General features: G+C 39.0%; 1 protein-coding gene and 1 long non-coding RNA gene across 2 annotated transcripts; one reads left to right on the top strand and one right to left on the bottom strand.

Annotated features, from left to right (window-relative positions):
* The first annotated feature begins 2,871 nt into the window (after positions 1-2,871).
* Positions 2,872-4,165, top strand: LOC122865781. The gene is made up of 2 exons (XR_006375543.1): positions 2,872-3,092; positions 3,777-4,165. It is a non-coding gene; the product is annotated as an uncharacterized LOC122865781 (long non-coding RNA).
* A 315-nt stretch (positions 4,166-4,480) lies between these two features.
* alpk2 (alpha-kinase 2) lies at positions 4,481-17,295 on the bottom strand. The gene is made up of 11 exons (XM_044174640.1): positions 17,200-17,295; positions 12,996-15,037; positions 10,153-11,725; positions 9,861-10,008; positions 7,814-7,941; positions 7,669-7,713; positions 7,263-7,561; positions 6,465-6,553; positions 6,115-6,332; positions 5,940-5,988; positions 4,481-5,870 (listed from the first exon to the last, which is right to left on the bottom strand). Exons 2-11 carry the CDS (start codon positions 14,865-14,867, stop codon positions 5,663-5,665), a joined length of 4,629 nt encoding a protein of 1,542 aa, XP_044030575.1. The 5' UTR covers positions 14,868-15,037; positions 17,200-17,295; the 3' UTR covers positions 4,481-5,662.
* Between the last annotated feature and the right edge of the window lie 953 nt (positions 17,296-18,248).

The raw sequence follows: 18,248 nt of genomic DNA, 5'->3' as shown, positions 1-18,248 counted from the left end.
TGCCCTATAATACGTACTTTGCACTGGTGTAAAGTAACTACTTACTTACATTTACTGAAGTAGTGTATCTGCGTACAATTTTACTTTACTTGAGTGTAACCATTACTTTATACTTTCACACCACTACATTTCAGAGGAATATATTGTACTTTTTACACCATTTATTTGACCCCTATAGTTACTAGTTGTTAAAAATAAAATCTAAAACATGAACGCCTTGTAAATTAGGCTGCATTGTTATACAAACTGTATGTAAAATATATATAATTAGCTCCACATTGAGCAGCTACATCATTAAAATGCTGCTAAAAGTCCTGCAGGACAATTTATAGTCATTATTCCTGCATCAATACCAATAATCTAATAATACTTAATATAATACATTATAATATAACACTCTGAAAGGGGCCTTTCTGAGACTTCAAATTTATTATTGCCAGTTCATTCATACTGATCTGAACAGACCTTTGCACTTTAAATCAGTGCTGTTGTACTTTTAATAATTTCTGACTTAAAATTTACAGAAATACCAGGATGGTCCTTTAAGTGTAGCAGTTGTATAGCTAGGAATCTGAAAATGGTTTTATTTGTGCCAACATTGTCCTTTCACAGAGGTTTTTAAAGTTCCACACGGACAGGTGCCGCTGCTGAGGGAGAGTGTTTTAATTCATCCACATTATAAATGGATTCTTGAAATCCAGCCAACCTTGGCACAGTTTCCTGACATCAAAATACTATCTACTACTAAAATCAATTTTCAGAGCACCTGTCTTGAGAAATTAATGACACTTACCACTCTCCCTGTCTGTCTTTTTTTTTGTGTGTGTGTGCGCACGTGGTGTGGTGAAGGGACCTCAGTTCATTCACACAATCGCAATCTAGGAGTTATCAGCTCCAAGGACAAGCAAATAAAAGCCACCTTGCCAGTGCGGGGACATTTTATCAAGCCCTCCTACCCTCGATCTGGTCACAAACAAACCAAGGGCCAACTCTTCTCTAGAGCCACCTTTTAAAACATTCCACCTGCTCAAAAAAAATGTCACAAAGTGCAAATGGGAATTAAGCTTAACATAACTGTTAACAGAATGAATCATAAGAATGCACAAATACATTTCTTTGGTTTTCTGTAACAAATTAGACAGTTTTACAGTCTGTCCTTCTCTCACAGGCCTCTGTTTCTATGTTATGTCAAAGCACTGACCTTAATGAAACAGTGATGAGAAGTTAAAGCAATAACCTGGACCAAAAATATTCTAAGAGTTAATATTTTCACCTCCAATGTTGTTTCTCAGCTCATTCTCATTGATTATAAATGCTAGCCATCCATATATTATAATAAAAAGGAAAGGAAAAGGAAAAAAAGGAAATCTCCCAGTATTATTACAGTATTTTACAATTGCTTTGTTCAGTTTTCATAATTCAATGAGCAAAACACTTAATAAAAAGAGCCAAACTGACTTGTTAAATTATTACTTTTAAACACAAAATGCTGTCCTAACATACAAAATACAAACACCACCCATTACTTTTAGCTAACTGTTCCAACTGTTTATCCATTACATTTAGCTAACTATTTCAACCATTTATCCATTACTTTGAGCTATTTCATATATCTAGCAGTTTCAACTGTTTATCCATTAACTGCTTTTTGCTAACTATTTATACCATATCCATTACTTTTAGCTAAGTCTTATACCAAAATATATCCATTACTTTTAGCCATTTCAACCATTTACTTTTAGCTAGCAATTTCAACCATTTAGCCATTACTTTTAGTTAACTGTTTCATCTATTTATCCATTACTTTTATCTAACTATTTGAACTAATTTATCCATTGCTTTTAGCTAACTGTTTCAACCATGTAAGCTTTACTTTTAGCTAACTATTTTAACTGATTATCCATTACTTTTAACTAACTATTTGAACTGTTTATAATTACCTTGAGCTGTTTCAACTTCTGCTTGCCTATCGCCTAACTAGTTTTCACACTCTCTCAATTGCAACACATGAAGCTGACTCAAAATGTGGATATATACCAGTAGCTAAATATTTTCTAAATCAAATCATGATTTCTATATTTTCAAATTAACTAAGCTTTTCCACAATCTTTCCATGTAGAAGTACCCCCAGGGATACAATTGCAACCCTGATTGGGAATCACTGATTGAACATTAGGGCTTCAGAGGTTGAAAACTGAGCAGAGTGACACATCTCAGACCTCCAGATAAAGAGATACATAATCTGCCCTAAGTAACAGGTTTTATTATGAAACTACTCCTTGGGGACATGGCATATCACTACTTATAGTGTATCTATTAACACATTTTTATCTATTAACTATTATTCACTGAGTGAAGTAGTAGTTTTAAATGGAGTGAAGTGCTGTAGTGATTTGATTTTGGCAATGGGGAAAAAATACAGGTTTTCCTTCACACGATTTACTTTCAGATAAATACAGTGAGGATTTAATTTATGGAATAAACACATGACAAAAACGTGTGTTGACGTGACTCTTTGACTTGCTTTACTTTATGAGTATCCAGTTTTACTTCAGATTCTGCCAGCTGGCTGTATACCTTGCTGACTTTTGGGCTCCTCAACGCCACCAAATTCCATTACATATATTACATTTTCATTTGATCGTTCTTCTGTCAGGAACCATCACCTGACCTGAGTCTGTTACATTCAGCTCACAGGGACTTTCAGTGAAACCTTGGTATTAAGGCCCTGTTGCCACACCAGGGCAGTTTTTTTGGTCTACCCCTCCTCTGCCCCTCACCCTCTACCTCTGGTCAGGGTCGATCAATACTTCCCCTGTAGCTTATCACTAATGTGGAACTGGCTGTTTGTCCAAACCCTGCTCTGTCTACATAAAGACTTGGACAGGACAGCATCAAACCCAAATGCACCATATATCACCTCATGAACATGCAGCTCCGGACACACTACTGGACTTTTAACTGTTTGGAAAGACTCGGAGACAAAGATACGCTGGTGTGAGAGGGAAGGAGCAGAGAAAAGAGAGTAGCTGGGGAATCAGAAGCATAAATGGGTATGAATCTGGAAAGAGGATCAACTTTAGAAACTTGAGGTGAGTTGGTTGTTGTTGCAATAGGTCTGAATCCTTTAGTAATGTTTTTAACTCACAGTTTTATCAGTAAAGTTGGTCATTTATGAACTATGATAAAGTTAACAACTAGATGCTGGTGCTATTTTCAGCTCAGAAATGTTATGTAATAAAGCAGAAACAATAAAGTTGTATTGAATCTAGAATAACATACAGTTTGAACCAGCTCTATTTTTTCAACTACATTTTGGAAAAATGAATGCAAACATGTTTGTTATATAGAAAGAAATGGGGATCACACAGGTGTTCTTTTACTTTATTGCTCTTTTACACTCTTGTTCACACACACAAATACACACAGCTGCAGTCATCCCCACAATCAGTAGAAAAAGACATGACTGGACTTTGGACACTTTGGATAAGCTTTGTGTATTTACTCAGCATTATTTCCAGCATTATTATGTTTTTCATTTGTGTTTAATTTCAGCATATTGATGATTACATATTTACAGTGCTACATCGATGATCATAAATCACAGCTTAGTGTAATTTCAGCTTGACTTGAGTTTTTCATAGAAAACACCACACACCATGTGTACTGTAACTTTATCTTTGTTTCTCTCTACTTTCCTTTCTCACTTTCCCTCTCTCCATTGCTCTTTATTGATTCCACACATCACCCGACTACTTTCTTCCTTATTTCACCAGGTCGTCCATCCACCAGTTTGTATTAACAACCTCTCCATCTGCATCTACAGTAAATGCTGTCCTCCAGAGCTGTGGAGTGTGACAATGGTGTTTGTGTCCTGTGTATCAAACGCCATTATCACACTAAATAGCTACAGTGTGAAAAGGACCTCGATATATTCCTCAACTTCCTCGTTTGCCTGGTTGTTTATTTTTCTTTTTGTAATTTGTTTGTTTTGTGTCTTCTGTATAGTCTTTATTTCCTTTTTACGGATTTGTAATAGTTACCTCATTCATACTGTAAAGCCCCAAAACACGTCCCCGTCTGTTGTGCCTATAGCTTGGGACACATTACACCATGCAGCAGGGGCAGAGATGAAAATAAATATACGTTATGTGTTCATACGTGATCTTGAGCCTCTAAGTGTGACCCACTTACTTTAGCATTTGAGGTGCTAATTTGCTGCTGGAGACCTTCTCCTATAAGTATAAATAAGAATAGACGGCCCATTTGTTTTCATGCTGCTGCCATCTCTTGTGTTGTCATCATTCAAACTTTTTCAACATGTAAACAAGTAGAATTAAATAAGACACATTGTTCACATTTTATAAATACCTTCAACCCTATGTACAAAGATACACAGATATTTGCACCCCCGACCAGAATCTGTAGGTCAGAGGTTCCATTACAGGAAATGTGAGTTAATTTAACCTCATAAAAAACAAATCAGAAAGCATCTTCAACCAGCAACATCTCTTTAATAGCAAAGATCTACTGTTTGCTTACACATTGACCATAGCCACAACCTGAGAGCCATGTCAGCAATTTGGGTCAGGCATTTAAATGGCAACAGTGAGAGTAGGACAGAGAGGCTTATTATATCGAGACCGTTTGAGATTGCAGTTGAATAGCTTGCATGCTACTGAGATCCAATGGACTGTTTATGCAAGTAGATTTTGCTCTGGATGTAAGGTTAGTGTGGTGTGATTATTGGGTCCAGTTTTACACGTCTTTCACTTAGTTTGAGCTAGACCGGTACAGTATAGATCCTTGAAATGATGCTAGACATTCGAAATCAATTTAACAAGCAGAACTGCCCAAGATAATAAAACGATAAAGCAATAAATCTTGACATTTTTCAGTGAATGCATTTAAAGGCATACTTTACATGAGCTTTATGTATACAAAATGTATTTGTGTTGTTTACAGAATAAAAATACGAGCTCATCAGCTGAATCAGTGCCTTCACTAAATGAGCAAACATTATAATAATGTAACATTAAACTGAATCATACCTTTGCCACCAAAAATGACCCACTCATACTGTGTGACTGAACCCAAAACAATATATGTCCACTACTGTGTGTATTTTATCATACAACCTACTTGAAAGACATTTCCTCCAATCAATTAATTAACAAGTTCATTAATTTAATGAACTAATAGTTTGAAAACATCACCGAAGTAGAAAAACAAGAAAAACTCTACATTGATCTGTAAATAAAAATCATCGCACCTCATCAGTAAAGCAATCTCTAAGACATCACAGTTCAACACTGTCGACAACTCATCATTCTCATCATCATTTTCAAGTGTTTGTTAAATTTGTCACAGTTTTCCCAAAACTAAATAAAGTTTCCACCCCTGGATTGTAAATACTCTCTCATACATAAACAATCTCTGGTGAAATCTTCATTAAAATAAAATCTATCTCTCGATGTTCAACATGAGATGAAGCAAAAACTCTTGAAAACAACAGTCGCTGGATGCGTAATGATCGCTCCCTTGAGAGTCAGAATACATCTGTTTCCTCCATGATCTAGGAGTCCAACGTGAGTGAAGCAAATCATCAAAAACCTAACCATTTCAATAACAATAAAACCCATAGTCCAAGATTCTCCTCCTATTATGACTTGCCCTTCACTGTTGGCCCAAATGTTTTCTTCTTGGGTGCAGCAGAGGGTTGGGGTTTGGGTTTCGGAGCAGATGCAGGCTTTTTAGCTTTGGGCTGCAGGGATTTGAGGCCAAGGATCTCACAGTACGTGTTGCACTGGTGCAAGGCTTTGAACTGGTCAATGAAGGAGGTGGCACAGTTTCCTTTGAAGCCCTTATATCTAAAAAGAAGTCAATTATTAATACATCAACTTGCATGTATCAACAATTTGCATCTAAAAAATACTCACCCTTTCTTACACGTGGCTATTCCCACATCAGTAAGCCTCATTCCCACTCCTGAAAACCACAAAAACAGACCCATTTTTAGAACTCTTAATTGTAATTTTAAGTGCAGATAAAAACATTTTGAACTTGTGTATTTGCACACATTTCAAAATATAAAATTTTCCATGTTTTCCCAACCTTGCATGTCAGTAACCAGCAGGTTCCCCTCAGTCTTATGGTAGACCCAGTGCTGGAAAGCACAACATTTCTGTCCTGCCTCCGAATCGCGTCTCATCAGGTTAATCTCTTTGCCATCCTTGACTGAATACTTGACAAAGTCACCAATCAGCTCCTCCTCCAGTGTGGCGTATGGGATGTCATTGGATGGACGGTGAACCAGGTAGATGGGAATGATCCTAGTGGAAGCATGAAACAAAAGGACTTGAGCTATAAGCACTTTACATTATTCTAAAATACTATGTAGGCAAATGTGGTGCAGAGAGTTTAGTTGTACATTAAGTTTACAGCTTGTCGAATGTGTCACTCACTCTGGGATCTCTCCGAAGGCTTCAACAGACTGGGCTGCAGTGGTGTACGCCTTGATGTACTCTCTCGCTGTGTTCTGGACCTGGCACTCCTACCGAGCAAAAAGTCAATTACAGTACACTTATTTTCTTTATTAGAATATCTCTGCACACAATGTTAAGTGATCTATAGAAAGCCAGCAATGCTTTTGTATGCTATTAATTAAAGACTTCTCAAGCTTTGATAAAATGACATGCAGCAAAGAGCTTGTAAAAGGTAAAAGGTAAAAGGCTTGTAAAAGGTATGTTAACTGCATTATTGGCATATTAAAATATAACCTGATGGTCCCCAAGTGTCACATTTAGCATATTATGTAGCTTTGGGGGCACAAATACTTTCTATGCAAATTCACAAAAGGCATTTTCCCCTACAAATTGCATTTTTGAGCCACAGAATTGGATGTAATATCATATTGGATATTTTTAATCAAACTTTAATGACATGACAAATTTCCATGTTACGTTGCACACAAAATTACATTTTGTGACACTTTCTGAGCATTTTATGTGGTATTTCTCTAGAAGAATTACCATTTCTCACAAAACTTCTTGCACAACATGTTTGTCAGAATAAACATTATCCTAAGTTAATATGGTGATGATATTGTAATTGTGTTACAATAATTTGTATTATTTATTTCCATTTCCATAATTTTGTGGCAGAAAAAGTATGTAAAAGTACATGCTGTGGCATGTGATTATTATGTACATAATGCAATTATACTTTGAGCTACTAACATCAGAGTACTGTGATATTCTTACCTCCACAGCCAAGGTAAAGTTCTTCTGAACGAGCTCGTCGTTGTTCTTGGTCCCGTAGCTGATAGCATTGTGTACTTTGAGCACACAGGAGTGTCCAGGTAGTAACAGGGGTATCTGACCAGCATGCAGCTTGGTCCGGAAAGCCCGCCGGTGCATCCCTTCCCCAAAGTGAACCTTTTCAGTGATGATGCTGGCAGGTTGGTTCTCTCCGAAGTATTGGTCAGCTAGGAAATCCTCTTTGAAAATCAGCCTGGAACAGTGGACATCCTCTTCTTCACTCCCCACCTCTACTGGGGCAGCTAGAAAAAAGAAAGGCAGACACACTGTGTCATCAGTTTTCTGTCATGCAATAAAAAAAGCAAAACAAAAAAACTGAGGAGTAAAATAATAAACCTTCAACACTCACATGAGATGGTCTTTGGAGATGGAGGGATGACAATCTCACTGAGCACTGTAAAATAGTCAGAGTCAAAAAGGATACACATTTAGTAACTGTGCATTTTTCTTGTCCATGTTCATGATAGTTGTTATAGTTAAGTCATGTTTTATACCTTCATATGTGAGCAGGTAGTCCAGGGTGACTGATCCATGTAAACTGGTGAGCTGACACTGGTACTTGCCCAAGTCTTTGTGAGAAGCGTTGGAGATGGTCAGTGACACTCTACTCTCGTCCCCTGCACTTCAGAGAGAGGTTCAGTGCCACAAAATGCACCACACAAAGCCAAGTCTCTATACAAAAACCCTCTGGCATTGGATCTGATCTGAAATTTGGATTCACTGTGACATTTATTTATATAGGCTACTGTGCATTACAATATAGTATTGTGTTTCATAGAACATAGAACAATAGGAACTTGGTTGACGTCAGAAAAACATCCAAAACTTGGATCCGTATATGACATATACGATAATTGAGAAATTTGAGGGCCATGCAAAATTACAGGAGTTTCCCGGGAGAAACAACAAAACGGGAGAGCGCCAGGAGATGGCCTTGAAATATGGGAGAAATATGTTGGCAGAGATGGAAGATACAGGTTATACTTCTGACTGCTGTGCTAAGAATGGTAGGTTTAAATGAAGCAAAATGTAAAACCATACTTTATCCTTGCAGTCAACAGATTTTCCGGCTACTTTCCGCCCACTTTTTCTGATATCTAATGCCTGCTAACATAAAGTAGATTATTGATTCCCAACCTTACCCCAGGAGGTACTTCTGCGTTTGCCAGGGGTTACGTGGAAAGATTGTGGAGTGTTAGCTCAATTAATTTGAAAAAAGATAAATTACGATTTGATTTAAAAAAATATATCCACATATTGAGTCAGCTGTAACACCTGCTAACTTGAACTGTGGTGCAATTGAGAGTGCGTGAAAAATAAAACGATTTAGCAAGTGAGCAGAGTTGAAACAGTTGGGTAAAAGTATTGAATAAATTGTTCATATAATTAAAATAATGGCTAAATGGTTGAAATAGTCAGCTAAAAGAAACTGGATACACGGAATTGAAATAGTTAGCTCAAAGTAATGGATAAATGGTCAAAATAGTTCGGTAAAAGCAATACATAAATGGTTGAAATAGTTAGCTAAGAGTAGGCCTAATGGATAACAGTTGAAATAGCTGAAAGTAATGGATAAATGATTGTCCATCTTCTGCCACTCCAATTGGTAGTAGCACAAATGCAAACTCAAACCGATCTAAACATTAACAGTTCTAGTATATGAAATAATTATTGGAACAATACACACTGTATATGATTAACAGTGTTAAACAACATCCAATTTTAAATCACTTCAAATGAAAGCATTTGGAATATGACTGGTGGTGTCAATGAAGTACTGAGTTCATATGCAAGGGGCTGTGGGGGTACGTCAGACAGAAAAGGTTGGGATCACTTAGACTAAAGGAGCATAGCTGGCAAAGATAATCTGGTTATGGGCAGCAGTGGAAAGTTGATACATTTACTCAAGTATTGTACTTACGTACTAAGGTACTTGTATTTTACTTGAGTATTTCCATTTTTTACTTCTTTTACTTCTACTCCATCTCAGAGGGAAATAATGTTCTTTTTGCTTCACTACATTCACAGCTTTAGTAGCTTTGTAGATTTAGATTAATAACACAAAATATAATCAACAAATAAATTATGATGTATGGGTTAAGATGGGGGGGGGGGTTACCAGTGGTATATAGTCATTAGCTCCACCTTTACCAGCTGCAACATCAAAGTGATGAAAACATTAATGCATCAATGATTGTAATCCAATAAAATATATACTATTCTGAAATGGGCCATTAAGCATAATGAATACTTTTACTTTTGATACTTTAAGTATATTCTGATGCTAATAATTTAGTACTTTTATTCAAGTACAATTTTGAATGCGGGTCTTTTACTTTACAAAGTATTTCTACCCTGTGGTATTGCCACTTTTACTTAAGTAAAAAGATCTCAGTGCTTCTTCCACCACTGTTTTTTTGGTATGTGGTTAGTCACTGGTGCTTTGGGGTGTAATGCTGAGTTATAGACAGTATTGTGTAAAGACAAGGGTATAATTTGAGAAAGTACGTTGTAAAAATCATGTAAAATGAAACTAAATACCTTCTCTTGATCTCAGCTAGGACAGTGCCCCCTCTGCTCCAGGTCACAGTGTAGTGGGAGAAGACAGCTGCAAACTGACACCAAAGGCACAGACTCTGGGGGTCGCCACTCACTGACACTGCCAGGATAGGCTGCAACACCTTGGGGTCTGCAGACATTGTCATATGCTTTTATTGAGAGGTAAAGAATGTGTGATTACATGGATTCCATCATGCAGGAGAACAGCTGGAAAACTGCTAATGTGTCATGGAAGAGTGCTTAGCTGAAAAATGGTTTAATGTTTATCCTTTACCTTCCTTAGGTGGGATTTTCTGTTTGACCACTTCACTGTACGCCTTCTTACGAGTTTCCCCGGCGTCTACCTTGGGCTCCTCTCCCTTTGCCTGGATAGAAATGTCTTGCTTGGGTAGTTTAGACTCCAAAACACTGACAATCTTCCCAAACTTATCCTCTGACAGGCGTCGTCTTTTAATAATATCATCGTTCAGAGGACTGGTGAAGTTTTTCGGCTTGTGGTCTTTATGATCTGAATGATGCGGAGGTTGTTCTCCCAGGGAAGCTTTAGCCTCTGGTTGCTGGGACTTTTTCTCAGCACCATGTGACTGATCACTGTCCTTTTGAGCTTTCCCAGCTTTAGCACCCAGCTTGGCCTCAAACATATCAATCCTTCCTTTTGCAGTCTTTGGTTTTGCTCCATTCTCGACTTCGACCAGTGACTCCCCTATACTTTTCACTCCTGTTGCATTCTGAGCATGTTTCTTTTTCTTCTTGCCATGTGGCTTGCTTGGAGCCTTCTCAGTTGCCACACTAGTCTCAATCACCAATTTAGCCTCCTTGTCCTCAAGCCCGGCTGGAGTGTTCTCACTGGTTTGATTTGCTCCATTGAGAGGATTAGTTTCTTGCTGTTTGCAGACCTGCTGGGCTGAAACATGGTGAGACAAATTCTCCTGTTTCTTGGAAGCTTGTGCACCATAATGATGACCAGCTGACTTGTCCTTTTTGGAGCGTGTTTTGCCCTCTGAGGTGGACTTGTGGGTTTTGTGAGGCATCTTTTCAGCTGTTTTCTGACTCAAATCAGCCTTCTCAGATTTAATGGCTGTGGCGATGGGTATTGTAGCCCTGGGGACAAATGGGCCATTTACATCTAAAGTGATGAATGCAACGCGGTTCTTCTCTGAGATGATGAAATTATCTGCAGGGACAGCAGCCAAGTTTGATAGTTCTTTACTGAATTCATTGATCTCTTCAATTATTGTTTTTCTTGCAGTGAGGAAACACTCTGTACTGTCACCAGTGACCAAGTCCAGTTGTCCCTCTGGTGAAGATTTCTCAGAAGAGTCTATTGTATTTTCCTTTTTATGAATCAACTCCTCATCACCTTCCAAAGATGGTTTGTCAGTAAACCTATCAGAGTTTGAGCAGAGAACGCAAGGTTGTACGTGATCACAACTATGGTCTCTGTTGTCATTGAGAGACCTTTTGGCACAAGTTTGATCTCCTTCCAAACTTTTGCTTGCCCGACAGACGAGGGAGGAGCCAATACCGAGAGGAGCTAAGGGCGTAATAAACTTGGGACTTTCCCACTGTGGCTCCAACTTACATGTTCCGTCAAGGTCTGGTAAAGTGTCAGACAACACGTGTGTGTGAACACTGATATGCAGATCAGGTTGTGTGTCCACACCTGGTACATATGAGTTTGTCAGAGTGTGTTGTGTGTTGAGGAAATGAAGCTCTGTTGACAATTCGGTTCCTTCACAATCAACCACAGCTGGCCCACAGCTCCTTTTAGCTTCTTGCTCGGCCACCAAGCTGGGCTGGGAGATACTGTGTTCATCTGTCACTTCACGCAGTCCATCTCCAAAGGGCTGATAATGAAAATGGACAAATAATAATAACAATCTGAGGTAATTTTAAGAAATTATATATTTCTAAGACTGAGATAATTATTCACAAGAATTTTGATAGTCATACTCTTGAGTATAAGACTGTCAGACTCCACTGAGATTGTAATATGATAGTATGTAATAATACTGATAAAGTGTTGCCATAGATATCACAAAACAGGTGATTATTATCTTTTACATTTTTCTGTTCAACACATACCTTTCTGTAGAGCCACAAAGCAGAAGTTTATGAAACACCATGCTCCTATATCCAAACCCACAGTCCATATGTCCTGCATACAACTGAAATCTACACTGTTATAGACAGGAGCTTCAGGTATGCCTTGCGTTACTAAGCCAATCAAAAGCAGTGTCCTAGGCCCATGGACCTGTGAGTGTCCTGATCCTGGATTTTTAAAGGAGATGTGGTGGGAATGGGTGTGTTATAGGGTACGTACAAAAAGAGAGAGAGAGCAAGGGAGGGTCATGTTTCAGTCCTCAGCTGTGCACTCCTCTCACCCCTCCACCCTGACACGCCACGGATGCATGCTATTATCATTGAATTCTCAGCTATTATTAGATGCCATTTCTGTCCATCTGAAGTTTTCCTCTCAGGCACTCCCGTTTCCTTCAGCAAGCACACCTGTCAGTCTTTGACATGGGAGCCAAAGGACTTATCCAATAATACAGAATCAAGCCTGCGTGAAAGTCCTTGGGTGCAAAATGAGTGGCTCCAATCCAAAGCAAGGCGACAATACTCGCGGGTCTGATGTGTGGTGACAAAGGTGTATTTCAGTCTCAGGACTACTCTACGTACCGCTTAACTAGCTATCAGTTCTGTAGGTATGACAACACCGACAAGGGCAGGAGCAGGAATGTCTCTTAATGTTCTGGCCATGTTTCCAAAGCGCATGACTGATTTATCTGTTGGCCAGCACGACTGATGTGAAGGTGATCGCTGTAATTCTCTCTATCGTGAAGGGTGAATCTTTCCACTGCTCATTCTGTCTCTGCCACACACTTCAGAGAAAGTAGTGCGTGTTTGAGAGTGTGTGTGTCTGTATGTGTGGGACCAACACACAGGGAAAAAACCGTACCCATACCATCTCCATTGTTTTATTGTGAAAACGTAAAGCAGAGCACAAACTTTCCTACTGTCAAACACTTTTCTAAATTGCATGGGATAATAAGTTTAAATTTTACAATACAAGAGATAATAATGAATATAAATCTATATAGTAAGTCATCTTACCTGTTCAATTATTAGCTCTGCAGGTGCATTTTGTCCTTCCAAATCTGTATCCTCTATTATATTCAGTATGATTGGATCTTCTTCATTGCTGATGAAAATGTCTGTCTCAAAGGACTTGTCAAATCCACAAAAGTGAGAACAGTCCAGATCAGCAGAAGTAGATCCAGGGATCACATCTAAACCGTATCCTCCAGGAGAGGCCACCATATCACCGGATGATCTCATGGATGAGCATTCAGCCTGGCTGATCTTGATTTCTCCCGGTTCCTTTTCTCCTTGTGTGGTAGGTGTTGAATCACACAGGGATTCAGCGCTCTGGGAGCCCTCTCTGTCTTGGAACTCAGGTCCTGCAGCTTCGAGGCACAAAGAGAAACAGCTCTGCCCAGAGAGGACGGAGCTCTCTGGGAAGTTTTGTGCCTCTAGAGACTGATCCTGGACACCCATGGGTGGCTGCAATTGTGCCTGCACTACTGGTACTTGACCCTTTCCTTCTTTAGACGTCTCTGTATCTATTTGAGTATTAACCTCTGCTAGTGCCTGTGTCAAAGCATCTATCTCAGCCCCTATTTCTGTGAAGGCAGCTGTGAAGTCCTCTGGTGGAGCTGTGATGATACTAGTCCAGTCTGATAGTGCACTCGCCCAGCTGTCCACTGACGACCACCTCTCAACCGGTGGCCCCCAACCTCTGGTGTCATCACTAGACCAGCCAATCCCCTCGCTACCATCCGGGTTGTAACCTGACACTTGTGTCTCTCCTGCGTCACTGGTGGCTGTGAGCCCTCCTTGCATCATAGAATGACCTGTCTTGCCCAAAACATCCCTATCCTCTGTATCCTCACCTGCCAGATACTGGCATGCGTCCAGCCACAGCTCAATGGGGCTGTCGCTTCGCCTTGGTTGGGGGGTTAAATCAGTGACCTCTGCTTTCCCTCGTCTCGCATCATTTACTGACATCAAGCCTGCCTCACAGGCATCCACAGCAGGTGGTCTTATCCTTGTATGTTGGCTTACGTCTGACTCATAGTCCACCATAGCTTGTTCCTCACTAGAGCCATGATGACATTGTGTCGCTGCGTTTTCCGAATCACACATCAGGACATGTGTATTGGAGTCAGGGTCTGCCTTTTTTCCCCCTGTTTGTGATAATGGCTGGTATTCAGGACATTTAATCTCCTGGGAATCATTAGGGCTCAGGATGAAGTCCTGTGTCTCACTTTCAAAGATATAAAGGTCTGACACAGGTGCAATAGCTGTGTCACTCTCTAAACCATCTGACTGATGTGATAACGACCTTAATAGATAAGTGGCTTGACTGTGTTCAGAGCTGAAGCTGAGGCTGGAGAGAGGCTCAGTGACAGATGGCTCCGTCAAACCCTCAGAAGTAGACGACTTTGCCCCAAAAGGTTGAGGTGTACTATTTTCTTGTATTAGAGAAAAGGAGCAGGCTGGTTCTTGTTTAATGTAGAACTCTGAAAAAGATCCACACAGGGGGGAAATAAAGTCATGAGAGAGGTGAGGTAATACAGGTTCTGACGAGCCAAAATTGCTACAATCCCTGAAATCATCATCCTTTGGTGCAGGCTCTGAGCAAAGTGACAAACACTCTGACATATTATAGCTGGATGATAAAGGCTTCAAACAGTCTGCGTCAGTGCTTTTCTCCTGAGAGAGGCATTTGGAAATGTTCAATAAAGTCTCGGTTGATTTGTCAGTGGGGTCTGAGAGATCTGACACAGTCTCTGCTCCTGTCTCATGTGCAGACAGCATGTTTTTTGTGAGAATAGAAAGAGACTCTAAATCCCCAGATTGACTGTCTGTAAGAACTGGTGGTGACCGCGTTTGGTCATCCATGCAACGGAGTGACAGATCCATCGGGACTTCTAGTTGTGCTGCTCGAGGAGATTGTCAGCAGCAAGACTCCAGCTGTCAAACAACAACTTCAGGCCAAGTTTTGGGACAAATGGCATAAGGTTCTGCACACACATTGTTTGTGCCTGGCTTTTCTGGTGTCATTTCCTCCCCTTGGTTTTTAGATTCAGTACCTGCAAAGTGAAATCAGAGAAAGAAGATATTTCACAGTGAAACTGCAAAGCTAGGAAAATCAGTCAAATAAACTCCAATCTCCTTGATCTGAAATATTTGAAGTAAGACCCACTATCTCCCTCTAGCTATTTATCTTAGTTGCAAGAGATGCCCCTTTAAATGGCATGTTGCATCTATTTTAGAAGCTTTTAAAGGACACTTGATATACCTTATCAACAGTAAAACTTCCTGTTTTTTGTTACTTTGTATCTGATAAAAACGTCTGGTGTGGTGGTTGTGTTGTTACCAGCTTCAGACTACACTATCCAAGTTCTATTGTCTAGCATAACCGAGGGGCAGTAAAATATGCATTGTCTATATTATCAATATATTATTATATATACTAATATGTGGGATCATGCATCAGACAGTGTGCGATTCAATGAAGTGTTATTGATTCAACACTTTCTTTTGCATTTCAGATTCTTCTGATTGAAGGTTTTCTAAACAGTTACATCCATGCACACTTGAAAACCATTCAGCAGAGAATCTGCAGCTCTAACTTAATGCCAACCTGATACCTGATAATTATGAAACAACAGTCTGTGGAGGTTTCTGTAGTATTATTGGTGCTAATTCCCTCAACATTCATGATATTCCAAATTTCACAATCTGATAAAAGACATAAGAAAATAAGTTGTTTTTACATGGTCATAATATAGTCATAATCAAGTAATTATATTGTTAAACTGGAGGAGTTACCATCTTAAAATTTTAACAACAATGACAATACACCTGATGAGTAATACCAGCAATATTTCTTAATATTCTAGCTGTGTTTCCTGTTATTTTTCTTTTAGATTACAGCTGTAATATTTAAGGGACTTAAGATGACTATAGAAGCATAGCTGTGTCTTAAAAGCACCTATCTTAAAATCACATTGCTCGTGTTGCCCGCTACCTGACATATGTGCCAAGGCCTGATACGAAGTGTTGAAAGGGGAGGCTTCAAAATATGCACCCTCATATACAAGATTGCAAGAGCGGAATTGGTGGCACAGACTCTGGAAAAGTCTAGTATACCTTCACCCATGACCTGCATTTGTCACATTCCTGTTGCAGTGAAGGACACCTAGCCAAACCCTCAAGCCTGAAATGTTTACTATGGAATACAGATCCTAACTTTAGTAAGTCTATTGACAAACACCTTGAAAACAAACAAATTTCACACAATTTTCAGGCTGCAAAAAACATTTAAACCCCAACAAAATGTTAATTTTAGAGTTAAAAGTCACTGAACTAATGTTTTATAAGCATGGTAATGTTATTGTTCAAAGTGTACGTCAGTTAATAGCATCCTGTATCTTAACACTGTCCAAGATGCATTTCTGTTTTCCTTAAATTAATCCAATCTGTTTGATACATTTAATACACTGACGCCATATTTAGATTTGATTATGCCGTGCATAATAATAGTCCATATATCTGAGTTGTAACCTACTTTGAAGTTTTAAATTGAACAAAAATCAATCTTGTTGTTATGGTTGATTAGGGCATTAGATAGGGCTTGATCTGTACTGACATTAAAAAACAACAAAGCTGTCAGCACCTGCGTGACTGAGAGCAAGAAAGTGTAATTTGATTTCATCTTGACTCTCTGTGCCAAAATAGATCCTCAGTCACATAACACCCCCCAACAGCCTGCTGCATCTTTAAAGCTCCTGTATGTGAACAACTTGCTTGAAAGACATGAGCTCAAGGACCTAAGTACATTTTAACAAAGTTTTGAAAATAATAACACACGCTGCCTCAAAATATAAAACACTGACAGCTACAAATGAGCTAAACTAAAACTAAACAAATATTCGCCAAAATTCATTATACTTGTAAATCACTTTAAGGAATTAATTCGGCTGCTAAACAAAGTGTATCATGTGTATCATGCAGCACAGCAGAGAGTGCGTGTGCGTGTGTGTGTGTGTCAATCCTATCAGCAGTGTTGTAACAGATGAAGCAGTGTAATTGACAACATTTACCATTCCCAAACAAAGCCACAAACAAATGTCTAACAAGTTACCTCACAGCTGAATCACACATGATAAAAGTATTATTATTACTTGAGGCATTAAGACAGTTATCTGAGCCTGTGAAGGGGATTTTCAGCCATGCATGTAGTACGTACCTTTTTCATAGCCGTGTGGTTGAGGATATAGACCTATGATGTAGGACTTCAGTATGAGCTCAGGCAGAGTTGGACGTCTCAGGGCGTGAGTCTATTTTTAACTGTTGTCTCCCGCAAGTACAAAGTCAGTTACCTGATATTGTGGACATGTGCCGATCTAGAACATTTAACACTCGATATCTATATTTACAGGCTGTTTCAGTGATGGCCTACTTTACAGACTGACTCTCACGAGGATTTGGACTTGTGGTTGTTATAGAAATCTAATTAAGGGATGTTTTTGACTCCTGCCAGAGAGAGAAATAATGAGAAACTTTTATGCAAGCACACACTGGAGTAATAATTAAGATTTAGATAGTAATTTTGCCAAAATCCTGTGTGCAGAGAAAAAAATGAATTAAGTGCTTCTTTCACTGTCCAGCTCAACCCAGTGTGGCATTGGCCAGCATGTTAGTTATTTCATTAAGTTATAAAAAAAAAGTATGAGAAAACAGGCTAGTACATTAAACATTAGGTTTATTTTTCCAGAGAAGTAATCTAATCAAACACTCTCGCTATACTTTTCTGAAGGTTACTATAGGCTTGTGTAAACTATGCTTGTAAATTATTTTCTGTGTTTACAGTGCACCTGTGACACCAAGGGTCACATTTTGCAACAGTAACAACCCTCTTAACTACTCTGGCAAAGCAACAATGCACTGTTGACATTGGCCAAAACAACATAATGAGGCCAGACCTTTCTTGGCTTTTATGGAAAATTATTAGTCAATTATCTCGCCCCAGCGTGACAGTGATAAAATGTGACATTTTGTCTCTCATTTAACCAAATTATTCATCTCATAAGCAATGAACACAAGCTAATCCCTAATGACATAAATGGCAGGCCAGTTTCCAATCATTTGAATGGTCCAATGATTCTAATTTAGTTGGAAAGTGATAATGATACTGTAGTCATGATGGCCTGTGTGTTGTATGTACTTGAAACATTTATGCTTGAAAAAAGGGTATACTTTCAGTTGAGTCACATGATGGTGCTTGGATTCTGATGG

Source organism: Siniperca chuatsi, linkage group LG18 (assembly GCF_020085105.1).
Source record: "Siniperca chuatsi isolate FFG_IHB_CAS linkage group LG18, ASM2008510v1, whole genome shotgun sequence".
Taxonomy (NCBI): Eukaryota; Metazoa; Chordata; class Actinopteri; order Centrarchiformes; family Sinipercidae; genus Siniperca; species Siniperca chuatsi.
Note: the sequence above shows the minus strand (reverse complement) of the source record. Positions and strands in the feature narration are given on the sequence as shown.